The 17689-nt window shown below is 41.0% G+C and overlaps 1 protein-coding gene across 6 annotated transcripts in view; it reads left to right on the forward strand.

Moving 5' to 3' along the window:
• LOC125880983 (myosin phosphatase Rho interacting protein) overlaps window positions 1-3105 on the forward strand; it is a 164615-nt gene extending 161510 nt beyond the window's left edge. For 5 of the 6 annotated variants that reach the window (XM_049563858.1, XM_049563856.1, XM_049563861.1 and 2 more), the window contains one exon: window positions 2239-3105. In XM_049563858.1, the coding sequence (XP_049419815.1) occupies window positions 2239-2310 (72 nt within the window). In that variant the 3' untranslated portion in view covers window positions 2311-3105. Of the gene's footprint in view, window positions 1-907; window positions 983-2238 lie in introns of all 6 variants that reach the window. The other variant, XM_049563857.1, reaches the window with a different exon arrangement.
• The last annotated feature ends 14584 nt before the right edge of the window (window positions 3106-17689 follow it).

Raw genomic sequence — 17689 nt, forward strand, 5'->3', positions numbered from 1 at the left:
TCGGTTCTCTGCCTGCTGCTGCCTCCTCTGCTGCCACTTTACCGGCGGCTGCCCCGCTCGGTCCTCCATCTGCTGCTGCCTCCTCTGCCGCCACTTTACCAGTGGCTGCCCCGCTCGGTCCTCCGCCTGCTGATGCCTCCTCTGCCGCCACTTCACTGGCATCTCCGCTCAGTCCTCCTACTGCCTTCGCTACCTCCTCTGCTGCTACGTCCAGCTGAACTTCATCCTCTGAGCTAATGCTAACCATGCTAGCTGAGGCAGATGCCATACTGGTAGCTGCACTTGCTGCAGAGGTGCTCGGTCCGTCGCTGCCACCGCCGGGTAAACACGTTTTTATAGATAAATCAGATATTTTCGCATACTTTTCACTGTCTGCAAGCAGAGCTTTCCTTTTTTTATCTCTTTTTCTCCACTCCACCCTTCTCCACCCGTCTTTTAGAGCCTCGATCCATTTTCTTTTCTTGTTATGAAGTTGTTGTCGTTGACGTTGAGTGCATTACCCATTATTCATTTGTCACTTGTCAGATGTCAAATGTCATCACTCAATGATTGCGAGAAAATGCTTGATGACCAAAAACACTTTATATTACTGGTAGCCCCATTTCACTCATATTTATTTAAAATTATATTTAGGCTACTACTTATACATATATTGTGGCCGTTAAAAATGTTTTGGGCCACCAAGAGAAGATTTATTTATTTATTTTTTTAATTTATTTTATTTTATTTTATTTTTTCCTTATTTGCCCAAATGCCAGATGGCCAGTCCGTCACTGCTGCTAGCCTTCATTTTATTTTTCCATTTTGTGACTCCATCAATGCTTGGGACATGGGATTGTGATGCAAATCAAAGTGCACAATAGTCTAACACACACTTGCTGGTGTGTTTTCCCACTTCTGTCCTCAGTCTGTGAGTCGAGACATGCCCTGTGACAGTCAGGGCTGCTGAGGACGTGTAGGCCTCCTCCCCCTTCTCCTTTAGGTAAACCAAACCAGATCCACAGCTGGTTTGTCCTCCACCTCTAAAACACTGACCTTAGTCACTACTCCACCTTTCTATGCAAAAATAAGCCAATCTACAGACGCGTGATGGGAGAACCCATGAACAAACTGTGTTTGACATATCACTGGGTTTTCCATCATTACTAATCTGTGTGTGCTTATATATTTAATGACTTACAGTGTCATACTGTAGAGCTCCTAAACCAACAAAAATCACAAAAAAACACTGATATGGTGCTGGGCAGTATGACCAAAATTGTATGTCATATTTTTAAGATTCTGGCAGTTTCATGGTAAATCATCAATTTTTTCCTTTTTTTCTTTTTTGCATGACAGGGTTTTTATATAGGTCCACAGTGACTTATTCAACTGTCAGGACTACATAAGATACTTCTAAAAACATTTTAATGCCATTATTAGCATCAGAGTTAGTGTGGGCTATAATTTGTTTTGTTCCAAAGTCATAAGTATTAGTGAGAAGGGGATGCAGTTGTTAGAACTCCCCTCTCCCAGTTCATGTAGCATCTTATTGTTGTAGCACATTTTCCTGTTTAATGACGAACTCCAGCAACTATCTATCTTGATGGCCAACAAACAAAGATGGCCGACGGTGTGTGTCGTGGTGTGGCAACTCCTGGCTTTCACCATCGGCCTCGACTAAAACCCACGATTTGTAAGACTGTTGATGACCAAGTTATTGTTGAGGATGAGTTCCTTAACTTCCTTGCGGTCAAAATTAAAACGATGGCTCAAGATGATCTAATCTTGATAGCATCAAACACATTTGACTCGGAGTGGATTGAGTCGTCGAAAAAGGTATCAGTACCTGCCTGATGAACCAGTAAACTGCCCAGCACTACACTTACAGCTCCAACACAGCCTTATAATCTAACACCCAGCTCCAGCAAACTGTGACATAAAACTACAGTGTGGCTGATGGAAACATTCATATATTGTGTACTACTGTACAAAAAAAGTTACACAGTGATAACAGATACATAACATATATATCACAGGATATATAGATGTGTAGAAGTACCTGCACTGTTGTAGTTTTCTGAGGTAAGTCAGCTGTGGCTCAGCCGCTAGCTGAAAGGTTAGCGTGTGTGACTGTGTCTGTGAGTGTGAGCTATCAGTGTTTTTAGGTAGGCTAGCTTGCTGCACAGTCTTCTTTATTGGTCCAGTCTGCACTGATGTTAAAGATTAACATGTGCTTTCCTCTCTTCATCTCTGCAGAGTCTAAAGGAAGGGCTGACCGCGGAGCAGAGACTCCACCTGTTTGATAACAAAGACACCAAGCAGTTCTGACAGTGACGCATCATGTCTACTAACCTGCATGTTTAGAAGCTCACTATATTTTAGCTCTGTAATGACTTATTAGTAACACTACACACTGGTCACAAAACACAGATCATATTATTAATAAAAAACAAGGTATGAAGTTGGAATTTCATGTCTAGATTTTGCATTCCATGCACTTCAGTTAACTGTGACATTTTTTTGTATTGTTAATTTTTTGCTGCCATGTCTTACTGTAAATACTGTTTTAATTGAGCATCTGTCGTGCATACACTAAAACTATGACTGTGTAAGCTACTGTTTTAACTCCCAAGACTCTTACTAGCCAAAGGCATAAATGTGATGTTCAAAGGCTAAAGACAACTTCATATTAATGACTGAGTAATACTTCATAATAAAACCATAGGAGTAAGTGTGGCGTTAAGGTCTGCACGCAACGCCCCACCACTGTAATGCTTGTCTGCATTCTGCATTATCATATGACAGCTGAATGCATATGGATGGGATTCACAGACTTTGTGTGTGTGTGTGTGTGTGTGTGTGTGTGTGTGTGTGTGTGTGTGTGTGTGTGTGTGTTAAAAATGGAAATTTATGTACTCACTGCAATCATTGGTCCAGCTGTATAGGAGCTGTTGGAGTTGGTTATGTGCAGTCTTGGTTAATTTGCAGTCCCTTTGTATTTATTAAAATGATTGGGATTTTTCTTTCACGTTCCCATTCCTCTGTACTCTATTATTGTAAATATAAAGCAACTATATGCCAACTGACAACAGGTTTATTAGCAATAAATATTTTTGCACCCTTTCTGTTTTATGGCTGCTTTTCAAATTTTGATTACTTTTTTAGTGGCTATACAGTACAGACATTAGGACTGTAACTCTGCATGGTGCTCAGGTCTAAATGCTAGGCATAGAATTCACATGAAAGGCTTCACATGCTGTGTATTCACTGCAACAGATGTGTCTTTTTATATATCTCTGACTTATTCAGTCTGTGTTTTCAAGTCAGTGCAGAGTGCAGACTAAATTGGATCGGTGTTTGAGCGCTGCTTGGGTGGAGAAGAACATACATATCTTGTGGTGGTGCGTCATTGCATCTCACCGGTAAAGGGACTAAATTAGTGTGTTCACCCAGATGTTGTGTTTCTGTCACTGCTGATCAGAGCTAGAGCCCATAAATACCTGTGACTACTGCAGAGTCATTTGACCTGGGTTCTGAATGCTGATAGTGACCTTTCCCATTGCATTAAAAAGCTAGATATTGTTAGTGGGTCTTTATGCAATGGGAAAGGGGCTTTACATTGAGGCTTTTGTAAAGCTAACACCGTCAATTCATACTAACTGACTTTAGTTGATTGCATTTAATCCTAGGATTGTCCTTTTGATATTATTTTGAGAGGGGAAAAAACATGAACAGCATACAGTGCAGACTGCAGTTCAATAGCAACACTATCCAGCAGACAGTCATCTTTTTCAGGTTGATACAAATGTCTTTATCAGGTGAACTGAAAGTCTGAAAAGTCTGTTTTTTTATCTTTATATGATTTCTTGCTGTCCATCTTCTTATGGGGTTGTTAGGCTAACATGAAAACATCAGTGTATTACATAAAATACATGTAAGACACACACATACATACATACATACATACATACCACAATCATTCATTCATTTTACACACAATACATCACCCCCACCCCAAACCCCTGCAAACACCCCATCCACTCACAGGGAAAAACACACATTATATAAGTTCTATGTCCTGTGTACTCCACTGGATCTCCCCCTTCCCTTGTATAAATGTATTTTATTTGTGTGTGTGTGTGTGTGTGTGTGTGTGTGTGTGTGTGTGTGTGTGTGTGTGTATGAAAAAAAACAAAACGGTAGAAACCTCAGGAAGAGCAACTGAGGAGGGATACAGAACAGATCAGCAAAATAATAACAGTAATCTGTATGACACAATGAAACAGAGAGAGATAGATGTCTCCCTTCCCTTCCTTTCCCTTCCCTTCCCAGTCATGTCAGCCTTTTTTAAAAAATGTATTTTATTTGTATTTTGTATTTTTTTATGTGTATGTGTGTATATATATATTTATATATACAGTACAGGCCAAAAGTTTGGACACACCTTCTCATTCAATGCGTTTTCTTTATTTTCATGACTATTTACATTGTAGATTCTCACTGAAGGCATCAAAACTATGAATGAACACGTGGAGTTATGTACTTAACAAAAAAAGGTGAAACAACTGAAAACGTTTTATATTCTAGTTTCTTCAAAATAGCCACCCTTTGCTCTGATTACTGCTTTGCACACTCTTGGCATTCTCTCGATGAGATTCAAGAGGTAGTCACCTGAAATGGTTTCCACTTCACAGGTGTGCCTTATCAGGGTTAATTAGTGGAATTTCTTGCTTTATCAATGGGGTTGGGACCATCAGTTGTGTTGTGCAGAAGTCAGGTTAATACACAGCCGACAGCCCTATTGGACAACTGTTAAAATTCATATTATGGCAAGAACCAATCAGCTAACTAAAGAAAAACGAGTGGCCATCATTACTTTAAGAAATGAAGGTCAGTCAGTCCGGAAAATTGCAAAAACTTTAAATGTGTCCCCAAGTGGAGTCGCAAAAACCATCAAGCGCTACAACGAAACTGGCACACATGAGGACCGACCCAGGAAAGGAAGACCAAGAGTCACCTCTGCTTCTGAGGATAAGTTCATCCGAGTCACCAGCCTCAGAAATCGCAAATTAACAGCAGCTCAGATCAGAGGCCAGATGAATGCCACACAGAGTTCTAGCAGCAGACCCATCTCTAGAACAACTGTTAAGAGGAGACTGCGTGAATCAGGCCTTCATGGTCAAATAGCTGCTAGGAAACCACTGCTAAGGAGAGGCAACAAGCAGAAGAGATTTGTTTGGGCCAAGAAACACAAGGAATGGACATTAGACCAGTGGAAATCTGTGCTTTGGTCTGATGAGTCCAAATTTGAGATCTTTGGTTCCAACCGCCGTGTCTTTGTGAGACGCAGAAAAGGTGAACGGATGGATTCCACATGCCTGGTTCCCACTGTGAAGCATGGAGGAGGAGGTGTGATGGTGTGTGGGTGTTTTGCTGGTGACACTGTTGGGGATTTATTCAAAATTGAAGGCACACTGAACCAGCATGGCTACCACAGCATCCTGCAGCGACATGCCATCCCATCCGGTTTGCGTTTAGTTGGACGATCATTTATTTTTCAACAGGACAATGACCCCAAACACACCTCCAGGCTGTGTAAGGGCTATTTGACCAAGAAGGAGAGTGATGGAGTGCTGCGGCAGATGACCTGGCCTCCACAGTCACCGGACCTGAACCCAATCCAGATGGTTTGGGGTGAGCTGGACCGCAGAGTGAAGGCAAAGGGGCCAACAAGTGCTAAACACCTCTGGGAACTCCTTCAAGACTGTTGGAAAACCATTTCAGGTGACTACCTCTTGAAGCTCATGGAGAGAATGCCAAGAGTGTGCAAAGCAGTAATCAGAGCAAAGGGTGGCTATTTTGAAGAAACTAGAATATAAAACATGTTTTCAGTTATTTCGCCTTTTTTTGTTAAGTACATAACTCCACATGTGTTCATTCATAGTTTTGATGCCTTCAGTGAGAATCTACAATGTAAATAGTCATGAAAATAAAGAAAACGCATTGAATGAGAAGGTGTGTCCAAACTTTTGGCCTGTACTGTATGTGTGTACATATATATAAAAAAAAAAAAAAACATATATATATATACAGTATCTCACATAAGTGAGTACACCCCTCCCATTTTTGCAAATATTTCATTATATCTTTTCATGGGACAACACTATAGAAATGACACTTTGATATAACTTAGTCAGTGTACAGCTTGTACATGCTGAAAGAGCACCAAGACAACTGTCCCTTGCCTACAGTCAGGTATAGTGGTGGCAGCAGCAGGCATGGGATAGTTGTCTTGGTGGTCTTTCATCATGTGTGGCACCTTGGTGAAGAGCACCAAGACAACTGTCCCATGCCTACAGTCAAGTATAGTGGTGGCAGCATCATGGTTTGGGGCTGCATGAGTGCTGCCAGCTCTGGGGAGCTCGGCTCATTTAGGGAAACATGAATTCCAAGCAGAGCATGATCGCCCCTCTTCAGAAACTGAGCTGCACTGCAGTTTTCCAACATGATAATGACCCACAACACACCTAGAAGATGACAACTGCCTTGCTGAGGAAGCTGAAGGTGAAGGTGATGGACTGGCCAAGTATGTATCCAGCCCGAAACTCACCTGTGCACCTGTGGGCCATCCTCAAGCTGAAGGTGGGGTAGCGCAAGGTGTCTTCACATCCATCTGCTCCATGATGTCATCATGGAGGAGTGGGAGAGGATTCCTGAATCAACCTGTGAGCTCTGGTGAATTCCATGCCCAAAAGGGTTAAGGCAGTGCTAGATAATATTGGTTGGCACATAAAATATTGACACTTTGGACATATTCACTGTGGGGTGTACTCACTTGTGTTGCCAGCTGTTTAGATGTTGATGGCTGTGTTTTGAGTCATTTTCAGAGGAAGGTAGGTAGGTAGGTAGGTAGGTGTGTGTGTGTGTGTGTGTGTGTATATGTATGTAATATATGTATACACATATATATATATAACACGTGTGTATATATGTGTGTATATATAGGTGTGTGTGTGTGTGTATGTATATATATATATATATATATATATATATAAATTTTATTTATAAAGTCCAACATCACAAATCACAATTTGCCTCACAGGGCTTTACAGCATATGACATTAGGACCCTCGCAGCGGATAAGGAAAAACTCCCCCCAAAACAAACTTTAACGGGGGGAAAAAAAACAGTAGAAACCTCAGGAAGAGCAACTGAGGAGGGATCCCTCTTCCAGGACAGACAGACAATAGATGTCATACAGAACAGATCAGCAAAATAATAACAGTAATCCGTATGACAAAATGAGCCACAGAGACAGAGAGAGATACAGGACAGACGGTAATGACAGTAGCTTACAACAACAATAATGAAAGTAATAGTATTATAGTTATAATTCTGGCTATTGTGGTACAATATGTTGAAAGTATATATTAATATCTGATGGTATACATATGTGACAATAATCATGTGTGTATAATAACAGTAGAGGTATGACTTCAGATAAAGTATTCTGAATCTGAATCTGAATCTGAAACTAATGATAACAGCAGCAGCAGGAGGCATCTGGCAGGACCACGGCAGCAGCACAACCACGCACGTCACACTATCCAGGCACCGCTGCGATATGAGTTAACCTGTGAGACAGTGGAGCACAAAGGCTCCGGAGAAGAAGCCGAGTTAGTGACATGCAGTACGGCCAAGTTAGCAAGATGCAGTAACAGGACATGAGAGAGAGAGAAGGAGAGAAGGTGCCCGGGCAGACTAGGCCTAAGTCAGCCTAACTATGGGCTGGTACATGGCAAGCCTGAGCCGGCCCTAACTATAGGCTTTATCAAAGAGGAAAGTCTTAAGTCTAGTCTTAAATGTGGAGACGGTGTCTGCCTTCCAGACCGCAACAGGAAGATGGTTCCACAGGAGAGGAGCCTGATAGCTGAAGGCTCTGGCTCCTGATCTACTTTTGGATATATATATATATATATATATATCATCTTCCTACATACATACAACAGCACATAATCACAATTTGCAATACAGTGACATAACTATAAAACCAAAGCACATCAAGGAAAACGTACTATGCAAAAGCACATAAGCCTCAATCTGGAAATCCATCGGTTTAAAAAAAAACAAAAAAAAAACAACATTTTTTCTTCCTTTACCTCTGGAGGCACAGGCCAGAGTTTTTCAGCTAACAGAAGTGCAGGGGCCTCGGCGATCGCTCACACCCTCCGGGGGTGCCCCCAGGGAATCGCCATGTTGTTTATAAATACTTTGGGTAGAAAACCAGCAGAGTTTAGCTATATTAGCTAGATTAGCTGGGCTAACTGTTAGCTGTTAACGTTAGCCATTAGCGGTGTCTGTAATAACCACAGACTGTATAAAAATAAGGTAATAAGTCAATAAACGGTCCGTGAATAAAATATTTTTTCCAGCGGATATCTTAGTTACAACATGATTGAGCTAGCAAAGCAGTTTTGTGTTGCTATGTGTGGTATTTATTCAGTTATGGGAAATCAGGATGTCTAGAAAGCATCAGTGGCTGCAGCTGACAGGGACAGTTAGCAAAGCTGACATCAGGACGTCATCTGTTAAAAGCCTCCCATTGTTGGATACGACATGAAACTACTCCAGTTAGCTCAATTATGTTGTAACTCAGACATCTGCTGGAAAAAAAATATTCATGTTGACGGCGTTTTGGGTGGAGCGGTCGCTATGGATGCGGTGCTTGCTGTTTCTGTAGGTACACATTTCCTGGGGACACCTGCATGTCTCGGCCACGCCCCCTCCATTGTGATTGGCTAAAGCGCAGCAGTTCAAAGTCAAAGCCCCCGTCGTACATGCAAGTCGTCGTACATGCAGTAATGCATGTCCCCTTGTACTGATTTTTATGGATATGAAGTTGCACTCCTAATAATTTTTTTATTTTATTCCATGATTTCAATGTGCTATGTCTTATGACAAAATTAAATACTTTTATAATGTTTTTTTGGTAAACAGACATGTAAAAAGTTTGTTAGGCTTTAGTTGTTTGCTTTCAATATTTATCCAGGGTTCTTCAGCTGTGTTATCAATTATGCGATCTACGTAAAACATCCGTGAGGCATAATAATACAGTTCTAAATATGAAAATGTAAGACCTCCTTCAGTTCTTGGATTTCGAAGAATAATTGTACTCAACTAAGGTGCTTTATTAGACCAAACAAAAGAGGTGAATAAGGTATTGGTTGGATGGATAAAGAAATGTTTTGGGGGTATGGTAATGGTAAAGTAACTCTCTGTTATCAGGTAGCTCTAGTAAGTCCTTAAAAACTCTCCAGCTAATTCAGAATGCAGCAGCACGTGTACTAACAGGAACTAAGAAACGAGATCATATTTCTCCTGTTTTAGCTTCTCTGCACTGGCTCCCTGTAAAATCCAGAATTGAATTTAAAATCCTACTGTTAACTTATAAAGCTCTAAATGGTCAAGCTCCGTCATATCTTAGAGAGCTCATAGTGCCTTATTATCCCACCAGAACACTGCGCTCTGAGAACACAGGGTTACTCGTGGTCCCTAAAGTCTCCAAAAGTATATCAGGAGCCAGAGCCTTCAGCTATCAGGCTCCTCTCCTGTGGAATCATCTTCCTGTTACGGTCCGGGAGGCAGACACCGTCTTCACATTTAAGACTAGACTTAAGACTTTCCTCTTTGATAAAGCTTATAGTTAGGGCTGGCTCAGGCTTGCCCTGTACCAGCCCCTAGTTAGGCTGACTTAGGCCTAGTCTGCCGGAGGACCCCCCTATAATACACCGGGCACCTTCTCTTCTTCTTCTCTCTCTCTCTCTCTCTCTCTCTCTCTCATATTCTATTACTGCATCTTGCTAACTCGGCCATTCTGGATGTCACTAACTCGGCTTCTTCTCCAGAGCCTTTGTGCTCCACTGTCTCTCAGATTAAATCATATCACAGCGGTGCCTGGACAGCGTGATGTGTGTGGTTGTGCTGCTGCCGTGGTCCCGCCAGATGCCTCCTGCTGCTGCTGCTGCCATCATTAGTCATTAGTCATACTTCTACTGTTATTATACACGACTATTGTCACACATGTATACTGCCAGATATTAATACATACTTTCAACATATTGTACCACAGTAGCCAGAACTATAACTATAATATTATTACGTTCAATAATGTTGTTGTAAGCTACTGTCATTACCTGCATCTCTCTCTCTCTCTCTCTCTCTCTCTCTCTCTCTCTGTCTCATTGTGTCATGTGGATTACTGTTAATTTGTTATGCTGATCTGTTCTGTACGACATCTATTGCACGTCTGTCCGTCCTGGAAGAGGGATCCCTCCTCAGTTGCTCTTCCTGAGGTTTCTACAGTTTTTTTTTCCCCGTTAAAGGGGTTTTTTTGGGGAGTTTTTCCTTATCCGCTGCGAGGGTCATAAGGACAGAGGGATGTCGTATGCTGTAAAGCCCTGTGAGGCAAATTGTGATTTGTGATATTGGGCTGTATAAATAAAATTGAATTGAATTGAATTAAAGTTTGGAATATAAAAAGAAGTTTAGCCATATCATTTTAAACAGAATTATCCTTCCAATTAAGTTTATGTGCAAGTCAAACCATTTGTCTATTCAAGTAAGTCTGAAAAGTTTCCATGCCTATCTCATTGTGTTTACAAAATTAAGATCAATCATGCTTAACATTTCTTAAAACAGAACCATAACAGCGTCATTAATGTTCTTTCAATTTCAAACTGTATATGTGAATGTATCTTATCAAACAGGTCAAATCTAATGTGTTTACAAGAACATGCCATTTTATGGAGGGTCATTGGCTCAAGTCCCCACCTTGACCAAAAATATGGAGCGTGGACTGGTAGCTGGAGAGGTGTCATTGAGCAAGGCACCGAACCCCCAAACCGCTCACGGCGCCTGTCCATGAACAGCCCGCTCACTCTGACATCTCTCCATTTAGTGCTCGTAAAGATGATAACAGTGTGAAAACATTGAAGTAAATAAAATTAAAAAATTAAATAAAAATCAAAATTTCTGTTGAATATAGTGTTATGGCACCTGAGCAATGGAGCAAGTGGAGCAACGGCATTCCCATTATTCAGTTAGGGGGAGCCAAGTTATGGTATCATCAGTCCCTACAATCAGGTGATTATATTAAGGCAGCCTATATATCAACAATAATTTTACTATTTTCAGCATATTGAGCATTTTCAGCAGCTGACAAAAGCAAGTAATACAAAAAAAATCACACATTTTTGGACCACCTTTTGAGTTGGTTCATTCCAACCCATGAGCTGATCTACTGATCAGAGCAGCAGACAGAGCAGAGCTTTTCCTCACAGTAACAAAGTGTCTGATTTAATAAACAGTGTTCAGTGATGGAAAGTCACTTCTTCAGACTTCTACAGTCTACTTTGTTTTAGTTTCAGCTTTACTCAGACTTTAGTTGGAATTATTAATAAAAATGTGGACACATCACTCTATGTCTCTCCTTATATCCTGCTGTGCTTTCATTATCATCAGGGGCGGATATAGTGATTTTGGGGCCTGAGGCCCCAGGCAAACTTGGTTTATTTTGACCCTTTCTATAACTGAGAATGTTGGTAGGCTGTCAGCAGCACTGGAAGAAGGAGGCCTACACAAAACTTTTTTCTTTAGCAAAACTATTAATAGCACACATTAAAGGCTACAGTCAAAGTCCTGTATTCAGGAGAGGGAGCCTGTTATTAGGACAATGTACTTTACCTCTATTCAAAGCGCAGCTTTAAATTGTTACATACTTATGGATAGTTTAATGAATAAAAATGTATCATATTTTAATTATTATATTTTGTGAATAAAGATCTAAAACTGCAGCATAACCAGTAGCATTTATTTGTCAAGTAAATGTTGCTGTACAATGTTTTCCTCCAAAGTACACAGTTGTTGTTTTTTTGTGATCCTTTCCTCTTCTCCTATAAAGCCAGGGTCAACAGCATCCCTTAGTGGAAACGAAGCTTCTATATACTTTTATTGCACAGATAAGAAACAATAAATTGTGAAGACAGTAAAGCCGCCACTAAAATAACATTTTAAGTCTTGTGTGTGATATATCCTTCAGGGATTTGTACTTTGGGATCTATCCAGGTTTCATATAAGAAGAGGAAATCTCTGCTTGCCGCTAAGCTAATTTATACAATGTTAAATGCTATCGGCTGGCACTAATAACATAAGCATTTTGTATTTATTGGCACTGGGATCTGACGTGCTGACGTATTGCGGTAAGCGAGTTGTGTCATTTCCGGTGTTTCTGTGACAGCGTCTCTGTACTGCTCTGGTGAATTCCACTTGCCTGCTTTCTCACTTCAGTTGCTTTAACGTCTACTTCAAGTCATAACCCACACTGGTTCTGTTTAAGCACCTATAGCTCTCCTCCTTTCTACGACTTTCTCGCTAATCTCTTAGCTGTTGTTTGCACGCTCTTAGCCTTGTTAGCTACATTAGCTTAGCCATGACTTCTCCTTCTCCTGCTCTTTCCTGCTCGGTGTGTCAAATGTTCAGTTATGCCTCTGCCTCCTTTAGCGACAGTGGTAACTGTAACAAGTGTAGCTTATTTGCTGCGTTGGAGGCGAGGCTTAGTGAATTAGAAGCGCGGCTCCGCACCATGGAAAACCATTCAGCAGCTGCGGTAGTTAGCCAGTCCCCTGTAGCCGGTGCGGAGCCACATAGCATAGCCTGAGCCTCTGCTAACTGTCCTCCGGTAACTCCCGTTCAGCCGGGAGGTTGGGTTACAGTTCGCCAGAAGCACAGCTCCAAGCCGAAGCCCACGGCTCACCACCAGCCTGTTCACGTTTCCAACCGCTTTTCCCCACTCAGCGACACACCGCTGAGGATAAAACTCTGGTTATTGGCAGCTCTATTCTGAGAAACGTGAAGTTAGCAACACCAGCGGCCATAGTCAAATGTATCCCTGGGGCCAGAGCGGGCGACATTGAATCAAATTTAAAGCTGCTGGCTAAAGCTAAACGTAGATTCAGTAAGATTGTTATTCACGTCGGCAATGACACCCGTTACGCCAATCGGAGGTCACTAAAATTAATATTGCCTCGGTGTGTGAATATGCAAAAGCGATGTCGGACTCCGTAGTTTTCTCTGGACCCTCCCAAATCCTGACCAGTGATGAGATGTTTAGCCGCATGTCATCATTTAATCACTGGCTGTCCAGGTGGTGTCCAGCAAACGATGTGGGTTTTGTTAATAATTGGCAAACTTTCTGGGGAAAACCTGGTCTTATTAGGAGAGACAGCATTCATCCCACTTTGGATGGAGCTGCTCTCATTTCTAGGAACCTGGCAAACTTTATTAGTAATTTAAATCCCTGACAACCCAGAGTTGAGACCAGGACTCGGAGACGCAGTCCTAAACGCCTCTCTGAGCTTCTAGTTCAGTTACCCAGCCATAGTTTTAATAGTTTTATACAAACGGTGTCTGTCCCCCGACCGCCTATATTATCTAAATCTAAAATTAAACAAAGAGGAGTTGTGCATAACAACCTCATAAAAATTAAAACCTCTTCTGTGACAGAAAGACAAAACAAGAGAATTAAATGCGGACTGTTAAATATCAGGTCTCTATCGTCTAAAGCAGTATTAGTAAACGAATTAATATCAGATAATCATATTGATTTACTCAGTCTCACTGAAACCTGGCTGTGTCAAGATGAATATGTCAGTCTAAATGAGTCCACTCCTCCCAGTCATAATAATACCCACATTCCTCGAGGCAGCGGCCGAGGAGGGGGAGTTGCAGCCATTTTTAACTCTAGCCTGTTAATCAGTCCTAAACCTAAACTAGATTATAATTCATTTGAAAGCCTCGTTCTTAGTCTTTTACATCCGACCTGGAAAACCTCGCAGCCACTTTTATTTGTTATAGTGTACCGTGCTCCTGGCCCGTATTCTGAATTTGTATCTGAATTCTCAGAGTTTTTATCCAGTCTAGTTCTTAAATCAGATAAAGTTATTATTGTAGGCGATTTTAACATTCATGTGCGTTGATAATGACTCCTGGCTACCGCGTTTATCTCATTATTAGACTCCATTGGCTTCAGTCAGGGTGTACATGAACCTACTCATTGTTTTAACCATACCCTCGATCTAGTTCTGACGTATGGAATTGAAATTGATAACCTAAAAGTCTTTCCACAGAATCCCTCGCTATCGGATCATTATCTGATTACTTTTGATTTCTTTTTACTCGATTACACGCCACTCAGCAACAGTTACTATACTAGATGTTTATCAGATAGTGCTAAAACTTAAGGAAAAGATTACTTTGTCGTTAAATTCAATACCAATACCTTCAGTAACAGAGGTTTCCCGTGCCGACTTTAACCTCTCCCGAATTGATCATTTTGTCGATAGCACCGTAGGCTCGCTACGAACAACGCTCGACTCTGTAGCTCCTCTTAAAAAGAAGTTAAAAAAGCAAAGAAAGTTCGCTCCTTGGTATAACTGTCAAACCCGTAAGTTAAAACAAATATCGCGAAAATTTGAAAGGAATTGGCGATTAACCAAACTGGAAGAATCTCGTTTAATCTGGACAGACAGTCTCAAAACTTATAAGAGGGGCCTCCGCAATGCCAGAGCAAACTATTACTCAGCTCTAATAGAAGACAATAAGAACAACCCCAGGTTTCTTTTCAGCACTGTAGCCAGGCTGACTGAGAGTCAAAGCTCTATTGAGCCTTGTATTCCCTTAGCCCTTAGCAGTAATGATTTTATGAGCTTTTTTAATGACAAAATTCTAACTATTAGAGGCAAAATTCATGACCTCCTGCCCTCAGATAGTACCTATCTAACCTCAAACACAGCTGTAAAATCTAATATATATTTAGATTGCTTCTCCCCAATTTCTCTTCAAGAATTGACTGCAGTGATTTCTTCATCCAAATCATCAACGTGTCTCTTAGACCCCATCCCAACTAGGCTACTTAAGGAGGTCTTTCCTTTAGTTAACACTCATATATTAGATATGATCAATATATCCTTATTAACAGGCTATGTACCACAGTCTTTTAAGATAGCTGTAATTAAACCTCTACTAAAAAAGCCCACCCTGGATCCAGAGGTGTTAGCCAATTATAGACCAATATCTAATCTTCCCTTTATGTCAAAGATCCTTGAGAAAGTAGTCAGACCAGCTGTGTGATTTTCTCCAGGATAACAATTTATTTGAGGAATTTCAGTCAGGATTTAGAGTGCATCATAGCACTGAGACAGCTCTAGTTAAAATTACAAATGACCTTCTGATTGCTTCAGACAAAGGACTCGTCTCTGTACTTTTTTTTTTTTTTTATTAGATCTTAGTGCGGCGTTTTACACAATTGACCATCAAATTCTGCTGCAGAGACTGGATCACTTAATTGGCTTAAAAGGTTCAGCACTAAGCTGGTTTAAATCTTATTTATCTGATCGTTTTCAATTTGTTGACGTTCGCAATGAACCATCCTTACGTACCAAAGTTTGTTTTGGAGTTCCGCAAGGTTCTGTGCTCGGACCAATCCTGTTTACTCTATATATGCTTCCTTTAGGTAACATCATTAGAAATCACTCTATAAATTTCCATTGTTATGCGGATGATACTCAGTTGTATTTATCGATGAAGCCAGAAGAAAGCAATCAATTAACTAAACTCCATAATTGCCTTAAAGACATAAAAACTTGGATGAGCACCAATTTCCTGATGTTAAATTCAGACAAAACTGAAGTTATTGTTCTTGGCCCCAAACAACTCAGAGACTCTTTATCTGATGACATAGTTTCTCTAGATGGCATTGCTCTGGCCCCTGCCACTACCGTAAGAAACCTCGGAGTAACATTTGATCAAGATTTGTCTTTTAATTCTCATTTAAAGCAAACCTCACGGACTGCATTTTTCATCTGCGTAATATTATAAAATTAGGCCTATCCTGACCCAAGATGCAGAAAAATTGGTCCACGCTTTTGTTACCTCAAGGCTGGATTACTGTAACTCTCTATTATCAGGTAGCTCTAGTAAGTCCTTAAAAACTCTCCAGCTAATTCAGAATGCAGCAGCACGTGTACTAACAGGAACTAAGAAACGCGATCATATCTCTCCTGTTTTAGCTTCTCTGCACTGGCTCCCTGTAAAATCCAGAACTGAATTTAAAATCCTACTGTTAACTTATAAAGCTCTAATCTAATCTAATATCTTAGAGAGCTCATAGTGCCATATTATCCCACCAGAACACTGCACTCTGAGAACGCAGGGTTACTCGTGGTCCCTAAAGTCTCCAAAAGTAGACCAGGAGCCAGAGCCTTTAGCTATCAGGCTCCTCTCCTGTGGAATCATCTTCCTGTTACGGTCCGGGAGGCAGACACCGTCTCCACATTTAAGACTAGACTTAAGACTTTCCTCTTTGATAAAGCTTATAGTTAGGGCTGGCTCAGGCTTGCCATGTACCAGCCCTTAGTTAGGCTGACTTAGGCCTAGTCTGCCGGAGGACCCCTCTATAATACACCGGGCCCCTTCTCTCCTTCTTCTCTCTCTCTCTCTCTCTCGTATCCCATTACTGCATCTAGCTAACCCGGCCATTCTGGATGTCACTAACTCGGCTTCTTCTCCGGAGCCTTTGTGCTCCACTGTCTCTCAGATTAACTCATATCACAGCGGTGCCTGGACAGCGTGACGTGTGTGGTTGTGCTGCTGCCGTGGTCCCGCCAGATGCCTCCTGCTGCTGCTGCCATCATTAGTCATTAGTCATACTTCTTCTGTTATTATACACATATGATTATTGTCACACATGTATACTGCCAGGTATTAATACATACTTTCAACATATTGTACCGCAGTAACCAGAACTATAACTACAATATTATTACTTTCATTAATGTTGTTGTAAGATACTGTCATCACCTGCATCTCTCTCTCTCTCTCTCTCTCTCTCTCTCTCTGTGTCATATGGATTACTGTTAATTTATCATGTTGATCTGTTCTGTACGACATCTATTGCACATCTGTCCGTCCTGGAAGAGGGATCCCTCCTCAGTTGCTCTTCCTGAGGTTTCTACCGTTTTTTTTTTCCCCGTTAAAGGGGTTTTTTTGGGGAGTTTTTCCTTATCCGCTGTGAGGGTCTTAAGGACAGAGGGATGTCGTATGCTGTAAAGCCCTGTGAGGCAAATTGTGATTTGTGATATTGGGCTTTATAAATAAAATTGATTGATTGATTGATTGATTGATTGATATTTGTTTGGAAGACATGTTTAGTATGATAGTTGTTTAGGCTGTGAATCTTGTGAGTTGTAATGAAGCCAAATTGTGTGCCCTTAACTTTTTAAATGTTGCTGTTGTCCCTGGATTTATATGAGATGAGGAAAAGATTACTGGTTGCTAGGCTAATTTATACAATGTAAAATGCCATAGGCTTGTGCTATAAGCCAACCAAATCTGAGCTCAAGATAGTGATATCAGTGGTAGTGGTATTATTTTCCAAAAATAAACGATTTGCACAAACTAACCAGCATGCACGACAACTGTAAAAAACCGAGGCTACTTAACTCCAGGATATTTTCATCTTTTATCTTTGAACTTTCAAACATCAGGGTAAGTTTTAGAAATGTAATAACTCATTTATGGTGATAAGTTAAGAACAGTCCCTAAATTGATATGAAATAGGTCCTACCACTTTGCTCCCTCAATGCTTTTTTTT

The sequence above is a fragment of the Epinephelus fuscoguttatus genome, linkage group LG20, assembly GCF_011397635.1.
Source record: "Epinephelus fuscoguttatus linkage group LG20, E.fuscoguttatus.final_Chr_v1".
NCBI classification, from domain to species: Eukaryota; Metazoa; Chordata; class Actinopteri; order Perciformes; family Serranidae; genus Epinephelus; species Epinephelus fuscoguttatus.